The sequence below is a fragment of the Tursiops truncatus genome, chromosome 3, assembly GCF_011762595.2.
Source record: "Tursiops truncatus isolate mTurTru1 chromosome 3, mTurTru1.mat.Y, whole genome shotgun sequence".
Lineage (NCBI taxonomy): Eukaryota > Metazoa > Chordata > Mammalia > Artiodactyla > Delphinidae > Tursiops > Tursiops truncatus.
In genome coordinates this window covers 91,436,600-91,459,589 of record NC_047036.1, presented here as the reverse complement: position 1 = coordinate 91,459,589, position 22,990 = coordinate 91,436,600, and the positions used below count along the sequence as shown (strand labels likewise).

The following is a 22,990-nucleotide window of genomic DNA, read 5'->3' as shown; positions in this document are numbered from 1 at the left end:
AAGAGGCACCTCAGGTACAAGGCACATATCTTCAGAACTTGAGCTCTGTATTATCTCAACAAAAATATGGGTATCTTTCACAGCATATTTATTTATTTTATCCTGTATTGTTCCTCTCTCATTTTCAAAAAGACTATGAGGTACCTTTAGTAAAAGGGCTTTGAAAAGAATGTAAACATCTTTTCTTTAAGTTTTTGATGCACCAGCTACAAGCCTTATAGTCCTTTCTTCTGTTCATAGAAGACCTCTTAGACTCAGTAAGCACTCAGGTGTCTACTGGACTGCTAGAGAGCTGCCATGGTAAAGCTTACTGCACCCTTGTCTATCAGTTTTAAAGCCCACCAGTGCCAACTGTGCTGTCACTAAACTTCATTTTACCATGCCTTAAACAAGCCATAGCTCTTTCAGATCCTAACATTCATTATGCTGACTCTTAACTCTTGTTTTTATAGTTAATGTTTTGAAAACTTTTCTTTCAGTTTATTTTTAGAAATAATGACTACACACAATTTGCCCGAGAACACTTGTAAGGGGGAATGGCAGTATTACAAAATCAAACCAGAGGCAGAAAGATTATCTAAAAGTCATTCTGCTGACCTAGGAGCTTACAGTGTGCTCCCTGACTTCGTTAAGATCTATTGTCAATCAGTCTACCTCTTCTGAGATGTCTCAGTTTGTCAACATTGTGGTGCCCATCCAGAGATTAAATTACCACAGCCCCTGTTCAGCTTAAGATTTCATAATACATCTCTACTCCTCAAACTGAGAGACTCCGTCACTATGTAAATAAAGTAAATATATCTACTCAGGAAAAGTGTTTAAAGCTATTGGGTCAGAATAGGAAATGCAGAATTGATTAAACTTAACGCTTTTACCCTGACAGATGAGTACTTTAAAACAATAGACATTAAATGAACTAAGATAGAACAAAAGGAAATAGGCAATGCCTGAAATTTATAGTATAATTTGGTGTAATTTTATTATGCCTGTTGTTAATAAGCTTTAGTAGTTATCTTTAGATTTAAATTTGTTTTCTGTCCTTTTATTTGTTGTTACTACGAACAGATTTTTACCTTACTTCTGTGATATTTTTATTTCAGGCAAATCCTAAGAGAGAATAATTGCTTACAAACCTTATTACAACACTTGAAATCTCACAGTTTGACAATAGTCAGTAATGCATGTGGAACCTTGTGGAATCTCTCAGCAAGAAATCCTAAAGATCAGGAAGCATTATGGGACATGGGAGCAGTCAGCATGCTCAAGAACCTCATTCATTCAAAGCACAAGATGATTGCTATGGGAAGTGCTGCAGCTTTAAGGAATCTCATGGCAAATAGACCTGCAAAGTATAAGGATGCCAATATCATGTCTCCTGGTTCAAGCTTGCCTTCTCTTCATGTCAGGAAACAAAAAGCCCTAGAAGCAGAATTAGATGCTCAGCATTTATCAGAAACTTTTGACAATATTGACAATTTAAGTCCCAAGGCATCTCATCGTAGTAAGCAGAGACACAAGCAAAATCTCTATGGTGACTATGTTTTTGACACCAATCGACATGATGATAATAGGTCAGACAATTTTAATACTGGAAACATGACTGTCTTGTCACCATATTTAAATACTACAGTGTTGCCCAGCTCCTCTTCATCAAGGGGAAGTTTAGATAGTTCTCGTTCTGAGAAAGATAGAAGTTTGGAGAGAGAACGAGGTATTAGCCTAGTCAACTACCACCCAGCAACAGAAAATCCAGGAACCTCTTCGAAGCGAGGTTTGCAGATTTCTACCACTGCAGCCCAGATTGCCAAAGTCATGGAAGAAGTGTCAGCCATTCATACCTCCCAGGAAGACAGAAGTTCTGGGTCTACCCCGGAACTACATTGTGGGACAGATGAGAGGAATGCACTAAGAAGAAGCTCTACCGCCCACACACATGCAAACTCTTACAACTTCACCAAGTCAGAAAACTCAAACAGGACATGTCCAGTGCCATATGCCAAAGTAGAATACAAGAGATCTTCAAATGATAGTTTAAATAGTGTCAGCAGTAGTGATGGTTATGGTAAAAGAGGTCAAATGAAACCTTCAGTTGAATCCTATTCTGAAGATGAGGAAAGTAAATTTTGCAGCTATGGTCAGTATCCAGCTGACCTAGCCCATAAAATACATAGTGCAAATCATATGGATGATAATGATGGAGAACTAGATACACCAATAAATTATAGTCTTAAATATTCTGATGAACAGTTGAACTCCGGAAGGCAAAGTCCTTCACAGAATGAAAGGTGGGCAAGACCCAAACATATAATAGAAGATGAAATAAAACAAAATGAGGAAAGACAATCAAGGAGTCAAAGCACAACTTATCCTGTATATCCTGAGAGCACTGATGATAAACACCTCAAGTTCCAACCACATTTTGGACAGCAAGAATGTGTTTCCCCATATAGGTCAAGAGCAGCCAATGGTTCAGAAACAAATCGAGTAGGTTCTAATCATGGAATTAATCAAAATGTAAATCAGTCTTTGTGTCAGGAAGATGACTATGAAGATGATAAGCCAACCAACTATAGTGAACGTTACTCTGAGGAAGAGCAACATGAGGAAGAAGAGAGACCAACCAATTATAGCATAAAATATAATGAAGAAAAACATCACGTGGACCAGCCTATTGATTATAGTTTAAAATATACCACAGACATTCCTTCTTCACAGAAACCAGCATTTTCATTCTCAAAGAATTCATCTGGACAGAGCACTAAAACTGAACACATCTCTTCAAGCAGTGAGAATACAGCCACACCTTCATCGAATGCCAAGAGGCAGAATCAGCTCCATCACAGTTCAGCACAGAGCAGGAGTGGTCAGACCCAAAAAGCCACCTCTTCCTCTTGCAAAGTTCCCTCTATCAACCAAGAAACAATACAGACTTACTGTGTAGAAGATACCCCAATATGCTTTTCAAGATGTAGTTCATTATCATCTTTGTCATCAGCTGAAGACGAAATAGGGTGTGATCAGACAACACAAGAAGCAGATTCTGCTAATACCCTACAAATAGCAGAAATAAAAGAAAGCAGTGGAACTAGATCAACTGAAGATTCTGTGAGTGAAGTTCCAACAGTGTCACAGCACGTTAGAACCAAATCCAGCAGACTCCAGGCTTCTGGTTTATCTTCAGAATCAACCAGGCACAAAGCTGTTGAATTTTCTTCAGGGGCCAAATCTCCATCAAAGAGTGGTGCTCAGACACCTAAAAGTCCACCAGAGCACTACGTTCAGGAGACTCCACTCATGTTTAGCAGATGTACTTCTGTCAGTTCACTTGACAGTTTTGAGAGTCGTTCAATTGCCAGCTCCGTTCAGAGTGAACCCTGCAGTGGAATGGTGAGTGGCATTATAAGCCCCAGTGACCTTCCAGATAGCCCTGGACAAACCATGCCACCAAGCAGAAGTAAAACCCCTCCTCCCCCTCCTCCTCAGTCAGCTCAGACTAAGCAAGAAGTACCTAAAAATAAAGCCCCTAGTGCTGAGAAGAGAGAAAGTGGCCCTAAGCAAGCTGCTGTAAATGCTGCAGTACAGAGGGTCCAGGTTCTTCCAGATGCTGATGCTTTGTTACATTTTGCCACAGAAAGTACTCCTGATGGATTTTCTTGTTCATCTAGCCTGAGTGCTCTAAGCCTCGATGAGCCATTTATTCAGAAAGATGTGGAATTAAGAATAATGCCTCCGGTTCAGGAAAATGACAATGGGAATGAAACAGAAAATGAGCAGCCTGAAGAATCAAATGAAAGCCAGGGAAAAGAGGCAGAAAAACCCACTGATTCTGAAAAAGATCTATTAGATGATTCAGATGATGATGATATTGAAATACTAGAAGAGTGTATTATTTCTGCCATGCCAACAAAATCTTCACGCAAAGCCAAAAAGCCAGCCCAGACGTCTTCCAAAGTACCTCCACCTGTGGCAAGGAAACCAAGTCAACTGCCTGTGTACAAACTTCTGCCATCACAAAACAGATTACAAGCACAAAAGCATGTTAGTTTTACACCAGGAGATGATATGCCTCGGGTGTATTGTGTAGAAGGGACACCTATAAACTTTTCCACAGCTACATCTCTAAGTGATCTAACGATAGAATCCCCTCCAAATGAGTTAGCTGCTGGAGAAGGTGTTAGAGCAGGAACACAGTCAGGTGAATTTGAAAAACGAGACACCATTCCTACAGAAGGCAGAAGTACAGATGAGGCTCAAACAGGGAAAGCCTCATCTGTAACTATACCTGAACTGGATGACAATAAAACAGAAGGTGATATTCTTGCAGAATGCATTAATTCTGCTATGCCCAAAGGAAAAAGTCACAAGCCTTTCCGTGTGAAAAAGATAATGGACCAGGTCCAACAAGCATCTATGTCTTCATCTGGAACTAACAAAAATCAATTAGATGGTAAGAAGAAGAAACCTACTTCACCAGTAAAACCTATACCACAAAATACTGAATACAGGACACGTGTAAGAAAAAATACAGACTCAAAAAATAATTTAAATGCTGAAAGAAATTTCTCAGACAACAAAGATTCAAAGAAACAGAACTTGAAAAATAATTCCAAGGACTTCAATGATAAGGTCCCAAATAATGAAGATCGAGTCAGAGGAAGTTTTACTTTTGACTCACCTCATCATTACACACCTATTGAAGGCACTCCGTACTGTTTTTCACGAAATGATTCTTTGAGTTCTCTAGATTTTGATGATGATGATGTCGACCTTTCCAGGGAAAAGGCTGAATTAAGAAAGGGGAAGGAAAGTAAGGAATCAGAAGCTAAAGTTACCAACCACACAGAACTAACCTCAAACCAACAATCAGCTAATAAGACACAAGCTGTTCCAAAACATCCAATAAATCGAGGTCAGCCTAAACCCGTGCTGCAGAAGCAATCCACTTTTCCCCAGCCCTCCAAAGATATACCAGACAGAGGGGCAGCAACAGATGAGAAATTACAGAATTTTGCTATTGAAAATACTCCGGTTTGCTTTTCCCGAAATTCCTCTCTAAGTTCTCTTAGTGACATTGATCAAGAAAACAACAACAACAAGGAAAATGAACCTATCAAAGAGACAGAGCCCCCTGACTCACAGGGAGAACCAAGTAAACCTCAGGCGTCAGGTTATGCTCCTAAATCATTTCACGTTGAAGATACCCCTGTTTGTTTCTCAAGAAACAGTTCTCTCAGTTCTCTCAGTATTGACTCTGAAGATGACCTGTTGCAGGAATGTATAAGTTCTGCAATGCCAAAAAAGAAAAAGCCTTCAAGACTCAAGGCTGATAATGAAAAGCATAGTCCCAGAAATATGGGTGGCATATTAGCAGAAGATTTGACACTTGATTTGAAAGATATACAGAGACCAGATTCAGAACATGGTTTATCCCCTGATTCAGAAAATTTCGATTGGAAAGCTATTCAGGAAGGTGCAAATTCCATAGTAAGTAGTTTACATCAAGCTGCTGCTGCCGCATGTTTATCTAGACAAGCTTCGTCTGATTCAGATTCCATCCTTTCCCTGAAATCAGGAATCTCTCTGGGATCACCATTTCATCTTACACCTGATCAAGAGGAAAAACCCTTTGCAAGTAATAAAGGCCCACGAATTCTAAAACCTGGGGAGAAAAGTACATTGGAAGCTAAGAAGTTAGAATCTGAAAATAAAGGAATAAAAGGAGGGAAAAAAGTTTATAGAAGTTTGATTACTGGAAAAATTCGATCTAATTCAGAAGTTTCAAGCCAAATGAAACAGCCCCTTCAAACAAACATGCCTTCAATCTCTCGAGGTAGGACAATGATTCATATTCCAGGAGTTCGGAATAGCTCTTCAAGTACAAGTCCAGTTTCTAAAAAAGGCCCACCCCTTAAGACTCCAGCCTCCAAAAGCCCTAGTGAAGGTCAGGCAGCTACCACTTCCCCCAGAGGAGCCAAGCCATCAGTGAAGTCAGAATTAAGCCCTGTTACGAGGCAGGCATCCCAGACACCTGGGTCAAATAAAGGGCCTTCTAGATCAGGATCTAGAGATTCCACTCCTTCAAGACCTGCCCAGCAGCCATTAAGTAGACCTATGCAGTCTCCAGGGCGAAACTCAATTTCTCCTGGTAGAAATGGAATAAGTCCTCCCAACAAATTATCTCAGCTGCCAAGGACGTCATCCCCTAGTACTGCTTCAACTAAGTCCTCGGGTTCTGGGAAAATGTCTTACACATCTCCTGGCAGACAGATGAGCCAACAGAACCTCACCAAACAAACGGGTTTATCCAAGAATGTCAGTAGTATCCCAAGAAGTGAATCTGCCTCCAAAGGACTAAGTCAAATGAGTACTAGCAATGGATCCAATAAAAAGGTAGAACTTTCTAGAATGTCTTCAACTAAATCAAGCGGAAGTGAATCTGATAGGTCAGAGAGACCTGTATTAGTACGCCAGTCAACTTTCATCAAAGAAGCTCCAAGCCCAACCCTAAGGAGAAAATTGGAGGAATCCGCTTCATTTGAATCTCTTTCTCCATCTTCTAGACCAGATTCTCCCAGTAGGTCCCAGGCACAGACTCCAATTTTAAGTCCTTCCCTTCCTGATATGTCTCTGTCTACACATTCATCTGTTCAGGCTGGTGGATGGCGAAAACTCCCACCCAATCTCAGTCCCACCATAGAGTATAATGATGGAAGACCAGTAAAGCGCCATGACATAGCACGCTCTCATTCTGAAAGTCCTTCCAGACTTCCCATCAATAGGTCAGGAACCTGGAAACGTGAGCACAGCAAACACTCATCATCCCTTCCTCGAGTAAGCACTTGGAGGAGAACTGGAAGTTCATCCTCAATTCTTTCTGCTTCATCAGAATCTAGTGAAAAAGCAAAAAGTGAGGATGAAAAACATGTGAACTCTACTTCAGGAACCAAACTAACTAAAGAAAACCAAGTATCCACAAAAGGAACGTGGAGAAAAATGAAAGAAAGTGAAATTTCTCCCACCAATAGTACTTCTCAGACCACTTCCTCAGGTGCTGCAAATGGTGCTGAATCAAAGACTCTGATTTATCAAATGGCACCTGCTGTTTCTAAAACAGAGGATGTTTGGGTGAGAATTGAGGACTGCCCCATTAACAACCCTAGGTCTGGAAGATCTCCAACAGGAAATACTCCCCCAGTGATTGACACTGTTTCAGAAAAGGGAAACCCAAACACTAAAGATTCAAAAGATCATCAGGGGAAACAAAATGTGAGCAATGGTAGTGCTCCTGTACGCACCATGGGTTTGGAAAACCGCCTGAACTCCTTTATTCAGGTAGATGCCCCAGACCAAAAAGGAACTGAGGGAAAACCGGGACAAAGTCATCCTGTCCCTGCATCAGAGACTAATGAAAGTTCAATAGCTGAACGTACCCCATTTAGTTCTAGCAGCTCAAGCAAGCACAGTTCACCGAGTGGGACTGTTGCTGCCAGAGTGAGTCCTTTTAATTACAACCCAAGCCCAAGGAAAAGCAGCGCAGATAGCACTTCAGCCCGACCATCTCAGATCCCAACGCCAGTGAATAACAACACAAAGAAACGAGATTCAAAAAGTGACAATACAGAATCCAGTGGAACTCAAAGTCCTAAACGCCATTCTGGGTCTTACCTTGTGACATCTGTTTAAAAAGAGCTGGAATGATGAAACTAAGAATGTGTTAGTGTTAATTACAACTGCTATGTAGAAATTTTGTTTCAACCAATATGTATAAAATAGATAACTAATAAGAACCTGCTGTATAAAAAATAAAATTCAAAAAAAGAAATTTTGTTTCAAATGAAACTAAAAGACTGAAAAATTTTGTAAATAGGTTTGATTCTTGTTAGAGGGTTTTTGTTCTGGAAGCCATATTTGATAGTATACTTCATCTTCACTGGTCATATTTTGGGAGGCACTCTTGATAGTTAGGAAGAAAATGGTAAAGCCAAGTATATTTGTACAGTATGTTTTTCATGTATTTAAGTAGCATCCCATCCCATCATCCTTTAATTATTGCTTGTCTTAAAATAACACTACAGATAGAAGATATGATATATTGCTGTTATCAATCATTTCTAGATTATAAACTGACTAAACTTACATCAGGGAGAAATTGGTATTTATGCAAAAACCATTCTGTTTTAGTCCTTGTGAGTCCATCTGACATCATAATCATGTGGCTGTGAAATTCACAGTAATATGGTTCCCGATGAACAAGTTTACCCAGCCTGCTTTGCTTTACTGCATGAATGAAACTGATGGTTCAATTTCAGAAGTAATGATTAACAATTCTGTGGTCACATGATGTTCATATAGATAGCTATAGTGTAACAACTTACACTATTTTGTGCTCAAAACAAACAAACAAAAAATCTGTGTAACTGTAAAACATTGAATGAAACTATTTTACCTGAACTAGATTTTATCTGAAAGTAGGTAGAATTTTTGCTATGCTGTAACTTGTTGTATATTCTGGTATTTGAGGTGAGATGGCTGCTCTTTTATTAATGAGACATGAATCGTGTCTCTACAGAAACTAAATGAACATTTAAGAATAAATTATTGCTGTATGTATAAACTTACTGAAATCGGTATTTGTTTGAAGGGTCTTATTTCACATTTGTATTAATAATTGTCAAAAGGGCCTCTTTTAAAAGCTTATATAATTTTTTTCTTCAAATTCTATGCATTAGGAGTAAAATTCCTCTTACTGTAATAAAAACAATTGAAGCTGACTGTTGGCATTTAACCATTCCATGCATTGGCACTTAACCTTTCCTGAAAAAAAAAAATGTTACTGTGTGATTAGCACCAAGTATAATCAGCACTTTGCCATGCTCAGAAAATGCAAATCATGTTGAACTTCAAAGGTAGATTTAACACTATTAAGATATTCAAAAGGCTATTTGGAAACCCCTGTCTGTTAAGGGAGACTTTGTTTTTGATAGGTAGGTTTGTGGAGTATGTGTTCCAGCTCCCGCTTCCTCACACAGCAGGGAGAGAATCCTTCAGGAAGGAAGATAAACTGATAGAAGTATTTAAAAAGCTAACAGTATATCTTCCCAGAATTTGTTCTAAATGATCAGAGGGTAAGGATGATGATAAATGCTCACATATTTGTTGAATAAATGAAAATTTATTTTTAATAATAAAATTCATGCACTCTGTGTTGGGGGGAAGGGAAAAGGTATTTGGATATAGCAGGATGCTGGGAGAGGGGGTGAGGAGTAAGCACATCTACCTGGTGTCTTTGAAATCACATCATGTAGTTAATTATCTATCCTTACCTGTGTTTATCATTTACAGGTCATGACTTTTTTAAAGTCATTTACTAACATGCCAGTTAATAAGTGCTGTGATTTGAAATAAGGCATCTGACTCCAAAGCCCATACTCTTTCTATTGCACCACTTTGCAAACACCTCAATTTACTGACCTTTGGAGTATATCTGCATTTAAATTTTTGTCAAATTTTATCTGAATGAAATGGTTTGTAAGTAGTAATACTAAATTATTCTGTTTTTCTCAAAGGCTGCCTTATCCAACAGGGACACATGGATATAGGTCATATTTCTTTCCTTTTCCTTTAGTCCTGATTTTCTGTTTTTTTGAGTTACTCGTGCCAATTTTTATAAACCACTTCAAATACTTTTATGGAAAGAGATGGGATATAAGTCAATTAGAATAAAATCGCCTTTCTCAAGGAAGGAAAAAAACAATGCTGAAAATGAAAAAAGGGTGCCTTCCATATGCCAGAAAATTCAGGAATTCCGGTAGACAGCCTACTGGGAGAAGGTGCAATCAGTCTGCATTGCCCATTGAGGAAAAAGTTGCTGTATGAGACCCTCTAGTTAGAGATAATGGCTCTGAATTAGTAAAGGAGCAAATCTCAATTCTACTTTTAGAACTTCACAGAGTGCTGCCATAAGTGATAGCAGGCCAAATATTCTCAGTGTATGCTTGTTACAAGCGGCATACTAAGCATACTGAGCCCAGCGTGGAGTTGCAACACCTGTTAAGAGAAGTAGGGCAGTGCCCTGTTATCTCTGGACTGCAGCAAACAGCACTCTTAAGGCAGTGAGTGGTTTTCAAACTAGAGTGCGTTTGATCTTAGTGCAAATCCAAGCCGCATTTGTTTATTGTTTGTGTGTATTTTTTTAATTTATCCATACATTCATTCTGTAATGTTGTAATATGAAAACATGCTCAATATATGTCCTTTGTGGTTAAACAAAAAAACAACTAGAGTGCATTTGAATCACCAAAAATGTTGCTAAGACACACGCCCACACTTTGTGATTCTGAGTGAGGCCCAAGTATGTGCAGTTCTGAGAAGTTCTCAGGTGATGCTGATGCTGTTGGTCTAGAAACCACACTCTGAGAACCACTGCCCTGTGTCACCACAGCGAAGCTCCTTGAGTGATTGCCTTCAGTTCCAGCTGCTCTTCTCAACAACTGGACTCGACATATGAGAAAGTATACCAAACTTCCCTCTCCTTTAGGCAGGAAAGATTTGAATATTGAGCTATACAATCTGATGTAGCCCATCGCAACTCCCAATAGTAGACAAATTTGCCAGACATGAATGAACGGGTAATTCTAAAGACAATGACTGTGTCTGAGGGATTGACTAATGTTCCCTTTGGAATGGTTATCAAAAAGGCAAAAATTTCAGCAAATATCTAATTTGGATTTGCAATAAGATCAAAAGAGACACACACCAAGAAAAGGGGAAATAAAAGAGAACTTTGAAGTGAAGGCAGATTGACTTCAGATCAAAGAAAAATGCACGCGTTTTGTTAGTATACAACCAACCAATTAACTATGGCAAATTGGTATTTGAGAATAAGCTTTACAAGTTAACCTTGCACTAGCAGGAAAGTTAATGAGAGGGAAATAATGAAATAAAAGATAAGCCCAAAAGAATCAAATTGCACTCTAAGTACAGTCAAAAAACTTTTTTTCCATAAACTAGTTACCACAAGGTTAATTAACTGAAGGGATGAGTCTTGCTGCAGAAGGGAGCCAGTTGCACTATATCTGAATTCATGTTATCACAGGGGGTTCCTTGTATCTAAGATAGCAAAAGAACAGAGTCCCACAAATGCAAAAAGAAAATTGCCAAGAGCTGAAGAGTATCTCAGTGATCAGATCGTTCACACTTACCAAACAAAAATAATTTTTCAAAAGTCTTGATGGTTGAAATAGAGTGTATAAATTATTTTTTTTAATTTCTAATTCCTTCATATTATGCCGACTTTTAAATATTACTTTTGTAGTGTTGAAACCTATTGACTTTGACTCCTATAAACACCAGGTCATTTTCCTGCCATTCTCCTCTGTTCTTTGGTCTATAAAACTATATTCTGGTTTTTGTTAGACCATTGATGCTTCTTTCAACCTGTATGTTTTTCTGTGTGTATAATGTTGTTCTTGGTGCTAAATACACTTCTGATATTCAGGATAACTCTACATCTGTGACTATTTGCTTATTTTCTTGAAGTTATGAGACTGTTCCTTTTTTTAATTAAAAATACTCAACTTTACGCTAGTGGTGGTGACCACTGAATATAAAGCAACAGTAGTGAAAAATGAACTAACTATTGAGAATGTTGCACACATTACCTGCCCCACCTACACCACCTTTTGGAATCCAGACACTGAGTCTCACTGTTGGTCACTGAACCCTGTACCCAGTCTTTCCCCCCAACCATGGCTGTTTGCACCAGAGGCAGATGCCTGACCCAGGGGAGACTCATCATTAACTGACCAGTGACCAAAGACTTGCGAGGCTTGTCAAAAAAAAAAAAAAAAAGACTGGGCCAATTTTAAATAAGAGTCAAAGGAAATTTCTGGTTGGTGATTGAGTGCTGGAACTGAAAGATCGTATAGAGTTCAGGCTGAGGTCACTATGATTGGCATCATGAAGCTAAAACTAAGAGAAAGTTGGTCTCTAGAGTGAGAAGGAACAGATATGGGAGGGAGGCATAGAAAGCAAGTGACAGACAAGAGTCACTAGCTGCTGGTGTTACCTCAGTCCTTGCCAATTCTGGGGCCTAGTTCTACTTTTCCTTGTGTTTGGGGGCATTTATGAACTTCTGAACCCACTTTGTTTCTGAAGTAACTTGAAACTAACAGAAAACTCTCTAGACACATCTTCATGAGGTTTTTTGGTTTTTTAATATAGAGAAAGCTTTCTAAAATCATTTGTGGGGAGAGAGGAATAAGCTGCCTACCAAACAAAAAAAAAAATAGGTTGGCATCAGATTTCTTCTCTGCAATACCAAATGCCAAAAAAGGAAAATAAAGCAATGGAACAATATATACAGCATTTGGAAGCAAATGGAAATATTACCTAAGAATTCTGAAACCAGTCAAACTAGCATTTAATTTCTCTGGAATACTTGTATCATTTGGGATTCTTATTATAGTTATTAACAACAAGACTTTCTCTGAAAGACAAAACATTCATTTAAGGAATCTTAGGTAGCTCACAGGAGCTGTATGAGGGCCAGAAAATCAGACTTGGAAACCACAGTGGAAATAATACCCAAACCATACTGTGAGACTGCTTGAAAAAGAACTAGTTGTTGCCCCCAACCTCTGGAACTCTCTGACACCATCCTCCCCATAAATTATGATTCTGTGCAGCACTTGATTCCTCACATTGCTCACTTCTGGACTGAAGTCTTGCTTGGGTGGACATGATTGGCAGAAGCTCTGTCACATGCCTGTAGAGTCTGGGAACGCTCGGTTGTTTGGTTTCTCCATTGAGGAAGCAGGATGCATAAGACATGAATTCTCCAAATCTATGAGGGGCATTTCTAAAGCACTGGGAAACCAGAATCCATGACATACCTCTACCATAGTATTCCTGCTGCCCAAGCAATTAAAATAAATGGGAAACTATTAAGGAAATGGTTTGAGCAATAAAACCTTTAAACTTGAATAAACATGTAAATAATTGTGGTTAATCTGATAATGAATCTCATTGTGAATGTCCACGTAACTCAAAAAAACTGAAAAGATGAAATGCTTAATAATTTTAATAATCTTAAATTCCGGATTATTCCAACCCAAACTGGGAAATGAGGGAGAGAAGACATAAAAGCATGCTAAACTTCTAATCTTAAGTAGGCAGTGTCAAAAGATACTATTATACTTTTAACTTGGAAAAATAAAAATTCCATTTTTTTATTTAGTGGTAACCCCAGTGTTAAAAAGAAAGAAAAATTTCCATCCAAATCATTAGTCAAAGATAACTAAGAATACTTGAACAAGATATCAAAGAATGGAGAAAATAGGAGAAGGAGAATTAGCCACAAGAAGCATAAAATGACACAGTAATACCAAATAATGAGTGGATTGAGCACATATGGTAAAATAACCACTCTCAGGTTGGAGTCAAGTAAAACAAAAAATATCCTCCAATTATATACCGTTAGTAAAAGACACATTTAAAATGATCCAGAATGGGGACTTCCCTGGTGGCACAGTGGTTAAGAATCCAGCTGCCAATGCAGGGGACACGGGTTCGATCCCTGGTCTGGGAAGATCCCACATGCCATGGAGCAACTAAGCCCGTGCGCCACAACTACTGAGCCTGTGCTCTAGAGCGCGCGAGCCACGACTACTGAGCCCACATGCCACAACTACTGAAGCCCATGCACTCTAGGGCCTGAGTGCCACAACTACTGAGGCCCTGTGCTGCAACTACTGAAGCCTGCACACCTAGAGCCCGTGATCCACAACGAGAAGCCACCGCAAATGAGAAGCCCGCGCACCGCAACGAATAACAGCCCCCACTTGCTGCACCTAGAGAAAGCCCGCGCGCAGCAACAAAGACCCAACACAGCCAAAAAAATAAAAATTAAAAAATAAATTAATTAATTTAAAAAATGAACCAGAATGTATAAAACTAAAAGCACAACCACTTTTGCACAGGCAAATGCAAAGAAAACAGTAAAGGTAAATTTATGTCAAAGTATAATTCTGGATAAAAGACATCAAACATAATGAAAAGAAGGTGAACATCAGTTATGACTTTCTTTAAACATCAAATAATAGAGCATCAAGTGTATGAAACAAAATTACAAACACAAAGGGATACTGACAAAATCCATGGAACCAGTGACACTGTCAGTCTTTGACAGATGACTTCATCTATACAAAACAAAAGGAGAGTTATTATTTAAAACCACAACTTCCTTCCAGAAAGGGTGGCTCTTGTTAAGATAAAATTCTCAAAAGGTCCTTTTCTTTAGCTGAGGACCTTGGTGGGTTTGGGATCTGTAAAGCCAAGCCTGGAGTTTGAGTGGGAGGAGGATTAGAGAAAATCTCAGAGGTGTGCTTAAGAGAGGCAAGAACTTGGGGTTCTTGGGTACCCAGGAATGGGGGGATTGAGGAACAGAGACAGGAAGACAAAAGGAAAGAGAAGGCAGAAAAAAATGGTAAGAAGTCAAGGTCCTATGAAAACCCTGGTGATGCGGCAGGTAATGATTTTAGAAACAGAGACATAACAATATTTCAGTTGAAATCTAAGTTCTTTGCAAAATCTCTGTTCCAGTAGTAACAGATTCACTTGTTTTTAATTTTCAGAATCTTTTTTTAACAATTGCAGTTATCTTCACCATCACATTATTAATAATTATTCGAATTCACTTATATAGTGGATGTAAGTGTTCACCACTGTTTCCCCTATATAGCATAGAGGAAACACTTTCTTCAAATCTTTATGTTAATATAATTTGGCTTGGCTGGAGTATGTCCTTAAATAGTTTTGCTTTGTTTGTTTGTTTTTTCCCAGAAAAGCTAAGTTGGGAATATACTTTCTAAATCCTTGCTTGTTTAAAATAGTTTTTCTTTTGCCCTCAAACAAAGGATAATTTGGGTCACAACTTCAGTCACAGTTCATTTTCTTCAAAACTCTTAATTTCTAATGTTTACTGTGTCTAAGAAGTTCAACAGTCAGTCTGAGTTCTTTTCTCCTATAGATTACTTTTATTTCCTACCTTGGTGTTTTTAGAGCTTTGTTTTTATCCTTAAAATAAAGCAGTTTTACTAGCTTAAGTCCATGTGTGTGTTTGTTTCCACAGCCCTATCTTTTAGTACTGAGTCTTTTCAATCTTGAGTCTTCAGCTCAGTAAATGTTCTCATGTTATGTCTTTTCAAACCAACCAGATCTACCAAAACAGTGCTCTCCATCAGACACCAGCTGGAATCTTGGTGGTGCCTAAGTGGGGACCATATTGTCAGGAGTTCTTGGTGTCCAGAAGTTGCACTCTATTCCTCTAGAAGTGGAAGCACACCTGTCCTCTACTTTGGTATTTGGTATAACACTTCCCTGTAAGAGTACCAAAGCAGTACTGCTTGTGTTCAAATGCCTTAAAGGATTTGTAATGAAACAGGTTCACTAAAAGAAATTTTACTTACAGTCTACCCTCCTACACCAAGATATATCAATAGATATGAATCCAACAGAGGCTGGAGATGGAATGTAGACAAATCTTACTCATAAACACCACGTTGTGCTCTGGAATTCTCCCCGTGACAGTTATCCTAGGGCAAATTCTCAGACTTCTGTAGAAACTGGTTTGGTTTGGTCATTGCATGAAGCTGTTTTTACAGGAATCTTGTGCACTTTATAAAGAAGTAAGACATTTATATACATCAGCACCAAACTAATCCACCAAACTAAGACACTAGTACAAGGAAGATTGAGAGACAGGAACTGAGGGGATGGAGAAAAATCAGGGGCTTCCAGTCAGACCAGCTGGGTATTTATGCTCAGCCATCACTAGCGTAGAATGGCGAAAATGACCCAGCCTCGCGGAGACTCAAGCCTTTGGGCAGATTTTTGTTTTGTTTGTTTATTTTGTTTTTTCAGTTTTAGAAGAAAATACCTATTTTACCTTGTCCGGTTTTCTGAATAAACGGCCGCTACGAAAATAGGAATAAAGTTGTGTTTAAAGAATGGGATACTGCAACAGTGCTTTGCAATTAACCTAAGGTATGTAAAAATACAGTGAATTTTAGGGTAAAGGTTTTGAAAAGTGTACAGTCAAACTTCTAACATTATACAGCACACTGAAATACAGTGCCAAGTAATTTTGCTAGTTCCATTTTTGCCAAGTTGAAAGCGAGCTGCAGGGCCCAGGAGCGGTTAAAGATTAAACATAAAGGGTATTTTCTTGCCTACTCTAACAACTTGCTCGGAACTCACAGATCACCCGCGGTGTGGAGCCCTACTCTAAGGACGAGAGAAGTTAGCAGCATCCAAACGCAATGTGAAATTGGCCAAGAAAGCGCGTGAACGCTTAACCCAGTTTTAGTGACAGGGCAAGCGCCCCAAAGGCTGGTTTTGGCGAGATCTTGAGAAGCGAAGAAATTGCTAGCGTTCGTGGACCCTCTCGCGAGAGGTTTCGACGCCACGTCAGAAACTAGAGACCCTGACGCCGAGCGACAGGTGCTGGAACAAACCGACGGTGAAAAACGGCGGACGCAAAAGCGCTTCGGTGGGCAGGACTTCCGCCGGAAATGGGGTGGTCTGGGAGATCTCCGAGCGGAATTCAGGCTGGGTTTTTCTTGCAAGTTCGGCCTGGGGGCTGGGTGAAGATGGCTTGCGCCGCTGCGCGGTCCCCGGCCGACCAGGACAGGTGAGTCCGGAGAGAGGAAGAGGCTTGCGGCGAGCCCGCGGGTGTTGCGCAGACTTCCCCAGCCCTGAGGAAGGCTCGCCGTGGGAGCTCAGCCCCAGCCCCGGGCTCCGGGCCTGTGCTCCGGCGTCCGTTCCTCCCTGAGGCCGGCTGCGCCAGGGCTGTTCGCAGGTCCCTAGATCCCAACTTTACCTAGCTCAGTGTTTACCTGTGCGTGAGACAGAGGACTTTGGGTGCTACGTGGACATGCCGTTAAGTAATCACAGTGTGAAAAATCTGTTCTTTCAGTTGTTGGTGCGTTCGGAAAGGCTCGTTTGAGTTCTTTCAAGCCTTTAATACCTCAGACTCCGTAGTTTCTATATAAGAGAGCAGGCCCCGCCATCAGAAGGTTTTGACAGGCACCTGTATCTAACTGAACAGTTACGGCGTTGCTTCCTTCCTCCCTCCCTCCCTCCCTCTAGCAAGTGATGTTTTTTTCCATCTAAGTTAAAGTTCGCTTTTTAAGTAGAGGGGAGGCAATTTAAAGAAAAAAAGTTAAGCACATAATAGTATAGGTGTACCCGCAATCCTGATGATGATGATGATGATGAAAGAAAGAATGAATGAACTTTTGGAAATATTTCTCGAGTGATACCAGCTGGGCTTTTCCTGTGGCAGGTTCATTTGTATCTATCCTGCTTATTTAAATAACAAGAAGACCATAGCGGAGGGGCGGCGAATCCCCATAAGTAAGGTAAGCGGGCTGATACTTCTGTCTTTGAGGGCCTGGGGAGGTTGTATTGTCAGGGCCACAAAGGCTTCTTTTACTTTACTGCATTGTTTGGGGCATGAGGAGAACGGCAGCCAACAATTGGGGTGCTTTCATTAATACTGGTGATGCAGGAGGGCACTGATTCATAAGTGAAAGAATTTTTTAAGTGGTTCTTCATGAGCCTGTGTTTGAAAGAAGTTGGGGGTGGAGTGTTGTAGGGTTTGCACGTTTTTGTTTTTTTAAACTTAAGGTTATGACACTCTTTCCCTTAATAAAGGAAACCAAAATTCTGGCATTGTACAATATGATATACAGAATGCAGCTGTGTTTTTAAACAAGACTTGCAGAAAATTCACATATGTTGAGTTTTACAGTTTTATGTCCATTATCATCGTCATCGTCTTCTTTTTGAGAGGGGTAAAGTTACTTTAAAATTAATACTTTTTAAAAGTACGTGTTTACAGTTTTAAAAGAGATGATTTCTGCCTTGTGCTGTTTCAGTAGGAAAACCCAAGTTCTTAGTTGGCCTGGTGGCTTAAGTTTAGAAAGTGCCTAGTGCCAAGTGAAGGGGGTCTTTGTAGCTTTTCATTTTCAAAATTAATGTTATATTCTATTTTTTTAAGATTAATTTACATTTTGTAATCTGATGATGGATTTAAGGAACTTGGCCTGAAGCAGTACATTATTTTTGTGTTATTTAATATCTCTCATTCTACTGCTTAAATGTGTAGAGGAAAGTCTGCTTTGCTGCTACAGGGTAAAAGAGAAGACGCCAAAGCACTGATTGAGAATAATGCCTAACATCAAGCCACATTGACAGAGGCCTCTGGAAGCAAGATCTCAAGATAATTTGGAGAATGATTGAATTGTTTTTAGTTTTATTGATTTATAGCATACATACGGAAACATACGTAAATCTTACGTGTTTATTTTGATTAAATTTCATAAAATGAGTACGCATGGGTAACCAAGCACCCAGATTTTAAAAAGAACACGTTACCAGCACTCAGGAAGATTCCTTTATGTCCCTTCCCAGTCTCTGTTCCTTCCATATACACTCACTACAAAGGATGACCCCTGCCCTGACTTCCGATACCATAGATTACTGTTGCTTGTTTCTTATATTTTATTTCAGTGGCATTACACACTATGTACTTTTATGTCTGTCTGATTTCAATGAACATGAAGCTTATGAGGTTTCAGCTTACGAGTGCTTATACCCTGCATTTGTGAGTGTAGTTTGTTGAATTTCATTGCTCTGTTGTAGGGTTTCCCGACAGCAGCACCACCAGCGTTTTGAGCCAGATGATTCATGGTTGCAGAGGCTGGGCTGTGCTGTGCTGTGTGGGGTTTAGCCGCATCCTTGGCTTCTACCCACCAGAAGCCAGTGCCCTACCCCACCCTAGTTGTGATGATCAAAAATGTCTCCTAGCATTGCTGAATGTCAGGGGGCAAAATTACCTTGCTGAAAGCCACTGCTCTGTAGTACTGCATTGTGTGTATATACCACGGTCCAGCCTACTATTGATGGATAGTTGGGTTGTTTCTAGTTTGGGGCTATTAAAAATAGTTGTACTGTGAACATTCTTGAGATTGTCTATTTTGTATTTTTCCTCGATAACATACCTATAGCAGTGGAATTGCATGGCCATAAAAAATGCATATATTTAACTTTAGTAGATACTGCCAAACAGTTTTCTAAAGTGGTTGCATCTGTATTATGTAGACTTCTTGAAAAAAGAGCCTTGTGGCAAAGACAGTTCCTAGCATATATTTATTTAATAGACAGATGTGTCCATCAAAGTGTACCAATAATGACTACAGAATTCTGAGGGCTTCTGGAGGAGCCAGAAAGGGTACTTGCTGATCAGGACAAACACTACTCCTCACTAAGCAATGGAATCTCCATTAGCCGTACTAAACTTTGTCTATTCTGAACATAAGGTTGTTATACCTTATAATTTGCTGAGTATGGACACTAAAGAGTAAATACAGACAGAAAGAAAGAAAGGAGGGAGGGAGGAAATGGTTGCATCTATAATAGTTGTTAAACCAGTATTAACCCTGTGAAGGTTATGTTCTCTTGGAAGGGAGGTGGATACACAAGTATGAATCAGTGTGAGTCCCAGGAATTTAAAAATTACAATGGAAACAACTGTACCTAAAAAAAAAAAAAAAAAAGGAAACCTAGGATTTTGGTATGTGTTTTGATCAGATATTTGAAATGATTTATACAACAATGTAGTAATATCCACTTAAAGCTGAGCTATTTAGTGTTTTTGTTTTTAACTTTTCAGGCTGTTGAAAATCCTACAGCTACAGAGATTCAGGATGTATGCTCAGCAGTTGGACTTAATGTATTTCTTGAGGTATGATATGGTTCTTTGTTCACTATTTTCCATACTCATCTCATTGACATAATAACTTTCTTAAAGCCTGTTTTTATTTATTTCTTTATGTTAGAAAAATAAAATGTACTCTAGAGAATGGAATCGTGATCTTCAGTACAGGGGCAGGGTCCGGGTCCAGCTCAAACAGGAAGATGGCAGCCTCTGTCTTGTACAGTTCCCATCACGTAAGTTTTTTTTAATGAATGAATTAAGTTTGGGATAGGTTACTCCTCTACACTGTCAAAAATGTTCTAAAACTGACCTTTTGACAGGTCAAAAACGTAATTTGCATTCTATAGATTAATTTAGAAAAAGGGCTGCTGCTGATGCAGAGAGGTAAACAGTGCTTTTAACTTCTTTTAAGTTAAGGACCTTTGAGAATGTGATGAAACCTACTAATCATTTCTCCAAAAAAAACACATTGTTGCGTGAACATTTTGTAATCCTCTGGAAGTCCCATCATTGTTCCCAGGTTAAGAATGTGAAATTATTAAATGGTCACACATTACTGCTATTTCAGATCCTAGAGACCCTTGAGGTCTGCTATTCATTTCTGTCAGTAAATTTAAAAAGCCATATTGAGGGCTTCCCTGGTGGCGCAGTGCTTAAGAATCCGCCTGCCAATGCAGGGGACATGGGTTCAAGCCCTGGTCTGGGAAGATCCCACATGCCGTGGAGCAGCTAAGCCCGTGCACCACAACTACTGAGCTTGTGCTCTGGAGCCCGCGAGCTACAACTGCTGAGCCCACATCCCACAACTACTGAAGCCCGTGCGCCTAGAGCCTGCGCTCCGCAACAAGAGAAGCCACCGCAGTGAGAAGCCCATGCACTGCAACAGAGTAGACCTCGCTAACCGCAACTAGAGAAAGCCCATGCGCAGCAACTAAGACCCAACGCTGCCAAAAAATATATAAATAAATAAATTTATTAAATAAAAAAATAAAAACCCATATTGAGGGAATTCCCTGGCGGTCCAGTGGTTAGGACTCTGTGCTCTCACTGCCAGGGGCCCAGGGTTCAATCCGCAGTCAGGGAACTAAGATCACACAAGCTGCACAGGGTGGCCAAAATAAATAAATAAATAATTTTAAAAATTAAAAATAAAAAGCCATATTGAGCGAAAAACGCAAGAGATATGCATAGTGTGGTGCCACTTAGGTATACATTTAAATACAAAATATTACTGTTTGTTGATTGATGTATATGCAGTATTGTTTATTGACATATATATAAACACTTTTGAAATGGACTAGAAGAAAACACCAAGTCTTAAGGTAGTAGTTAACCTAATGGCGAGTAGGGAGTGAGGAGTGTGGTCAGGGGTGTGATGGTCAGAGTAGATTGTAGCATTAGCTCTAGTGTTTTATTTCTTAAAAAACAATGAGAACCAAACAAAACAAACTTCAGTATTCCAATATATTAACTCGGTGTATTGGGAAGATGAGTATTTATTTACATGTAATTCTTTACTTTTCTGAATTTTTTATTTGTAAAAAATATGTTCTAGGTTTTTTAAATGGAGCTGTTAATTTTTTTCTTGACACAGTAACCCCAAAGTGACAACTGAATTGTTTTTAATTGAATTAAAATAACTGGTTATTATTCTAACATAATTTTTTGGTTATTAATATCTACCAAAACCTGTCAGGATTGGTAGATATTTCTAGAAACTTAAGGGTCTGACTCGGGAATGACAGGTAGTATATTCAGTGTATTTTTTCTTTTCTTTGGCATCTTCCTACACTACTTCTTACAAGTCAAAAGACCAAAAAAAAAACAAAAACAAAAACCATCAACCTTTTGCTTTGACTAGTTAATAACATAGAAGTAAAAACTACAGTTGAAAAGATGTTGCTTCCTGTTTCCAGTAAGAAAGTAAAAAACAGAGCTGAGCGACTGATGTGTTGAAAGCAGCCACTGGAGCTGGAGGAGGTGGTTGGTGCCCAGAGCAGGGGGCACGTGGGCATAAATCATTTGGGCGTGTGAGTGACATATTTTGTAGCTTAATGACATGGGCGTTTGCTGTAAGATTGAGAGGGCCTGTGCTTCCTAGCTTAAGTTACAATGATATCCTGACTCTGTTTTCAGCTTGTTATGTTTAGATATATTTTCCTTTGATCTTCAAGTCAATTCCTAGGACCAAGATCAAATTTTTTATTTCAAATAAAGTGTCCTAAATTTTTATTTTGTTCATTTAAATATTTCAGCATTGTTCTTAATACATTTTCTCCAGGAAAGGTCCCCACTTGAGAAAATCAGTGTCTTCATAGTCATTTGATTTTTTCTTTTTCTTTTTTTTTTTGGTACGCGGGCCTCTCACTGCTGTGGCCTCTCCCGTCGCGGAGCATAGGCTCCGGACACGCAGGCTCAGCGGCCATGGCTCACGGGCCCAGCCACTCCGCAGCATGTGGAATCTTCCCGGACCGGGGCATGAACCCATGTCCCCTGCATCAGCAGGCGGACTCCCAACCACTGCGCCACCAGGGAAGCCCTGCTTTTTTCTTTTTAAATTCTTATTTTCTTGATGTGGTGATGATTTCTTAAACTTCATGATTTTCAAGTTAACGACCTTTTATGTCTTATTTCTCAGATTATACACTAAGCCTAACTTCTTGTTCCTAGGTAAGTCAGTAATGTTGTATGCTGCAGAAATGATACCTAAACTGAAAACAAGGACACAAAAAACCGGAGGTGGTGACCAGAGTCTTCAGCAAGGAGAGGGAAGTAAAAAAGGGAAAGGAAAGAAGAAGAAGTGACCTGGTATGAGAATCAAGGATGTGGTACTACTGTAAGAGACATGAATGGAGGTTTCTCATTTGTATGTGAGAGAAACAGAAGCTTTCTGTTTGCATCATTTAACTGAACTATGAACATTTGTGCCTCCCAGCTTCAGCATCAGAGTTGACAATGAAATAAATTTACATCAGAAATATGCATCCAGCTCTTAGGAAGTATAAAAGAAATTTTTTCTTTTTGCCTTTTAATGCAGTTTTTGTGAAAGAATCATTTTTTTAAATGGACAGTGGACTCTACCATAAGTTACTTGAAATCCTATATCTGTTTGTCCTCTGTGTAAACATGTTTCAGATAAATGAGTTTAATAAGATTTGAAGTACACATTTTGTTCCTCTTTTAAGTTAATGAAATAAATTTCAAACTGAC

The 22,990-nt window shown here is 39.3% G+C and overlaps 2 protein-coding genes across 15 annotated transcripts in view; both read left to right on the top strand.

Annotated features, from left to right (window-relative positions):
- Positions 1–8,771, top strand: part of APC (APC regulator of WNT signaling pathway) — a 135,353-nt gene extending 126,582 nt beyond the window's left edge. For all 13 annotated transcript variants that reach the window (XM_073802401.1, XM_073802399.1, XM_073802398.1 and 10 more), the window contains one exon: positions 1,101–8,771. In XM_073802401.1, coding sequence (XP_073658502.1) covers positions 1,101–7,683 — 6,583 coding nt within the window. In that variant the 3' untranslated portion in view covers positions 7,684–8,771. The remainder of the gene's footprint in view (positions 1–1,100) is intronic.
- Positions 8,772–16,540: 7,769 nt separating this feature from the next.
- Positions 16,541–22,990, top strand: SRP19 (signal recognition particle 19). Of its 2 annotated transcripts, XM_004320241.4 has the most exons (5): positions 16,541–16,690; positions 17,345–17,420; positions 19,736–19,807; positions 19,902–20,013; positions 22,451–22,990. In XM_004320241.4, the coding sequence occupies exons 1-5, from the start codon at positions 16,572–16,574 to the stop codon at positions 22,582–22,584; spliced, it is 513 nt and encodes a 170-aa protein (XP_004320289.1). In that variant the 5' UTR covers positions 16,541–16,571; the 3' UTR covers positions 22,585–22,990. The 2 variants fall into 2 exon arrangements, with proteins under 2 accessions (XP_004320289.1, XP_019796384.1); XM_019940825.3 differs by lacking the exon at positions 17,345–17,420 and having other exon boundaries at positions 16,544–16,690.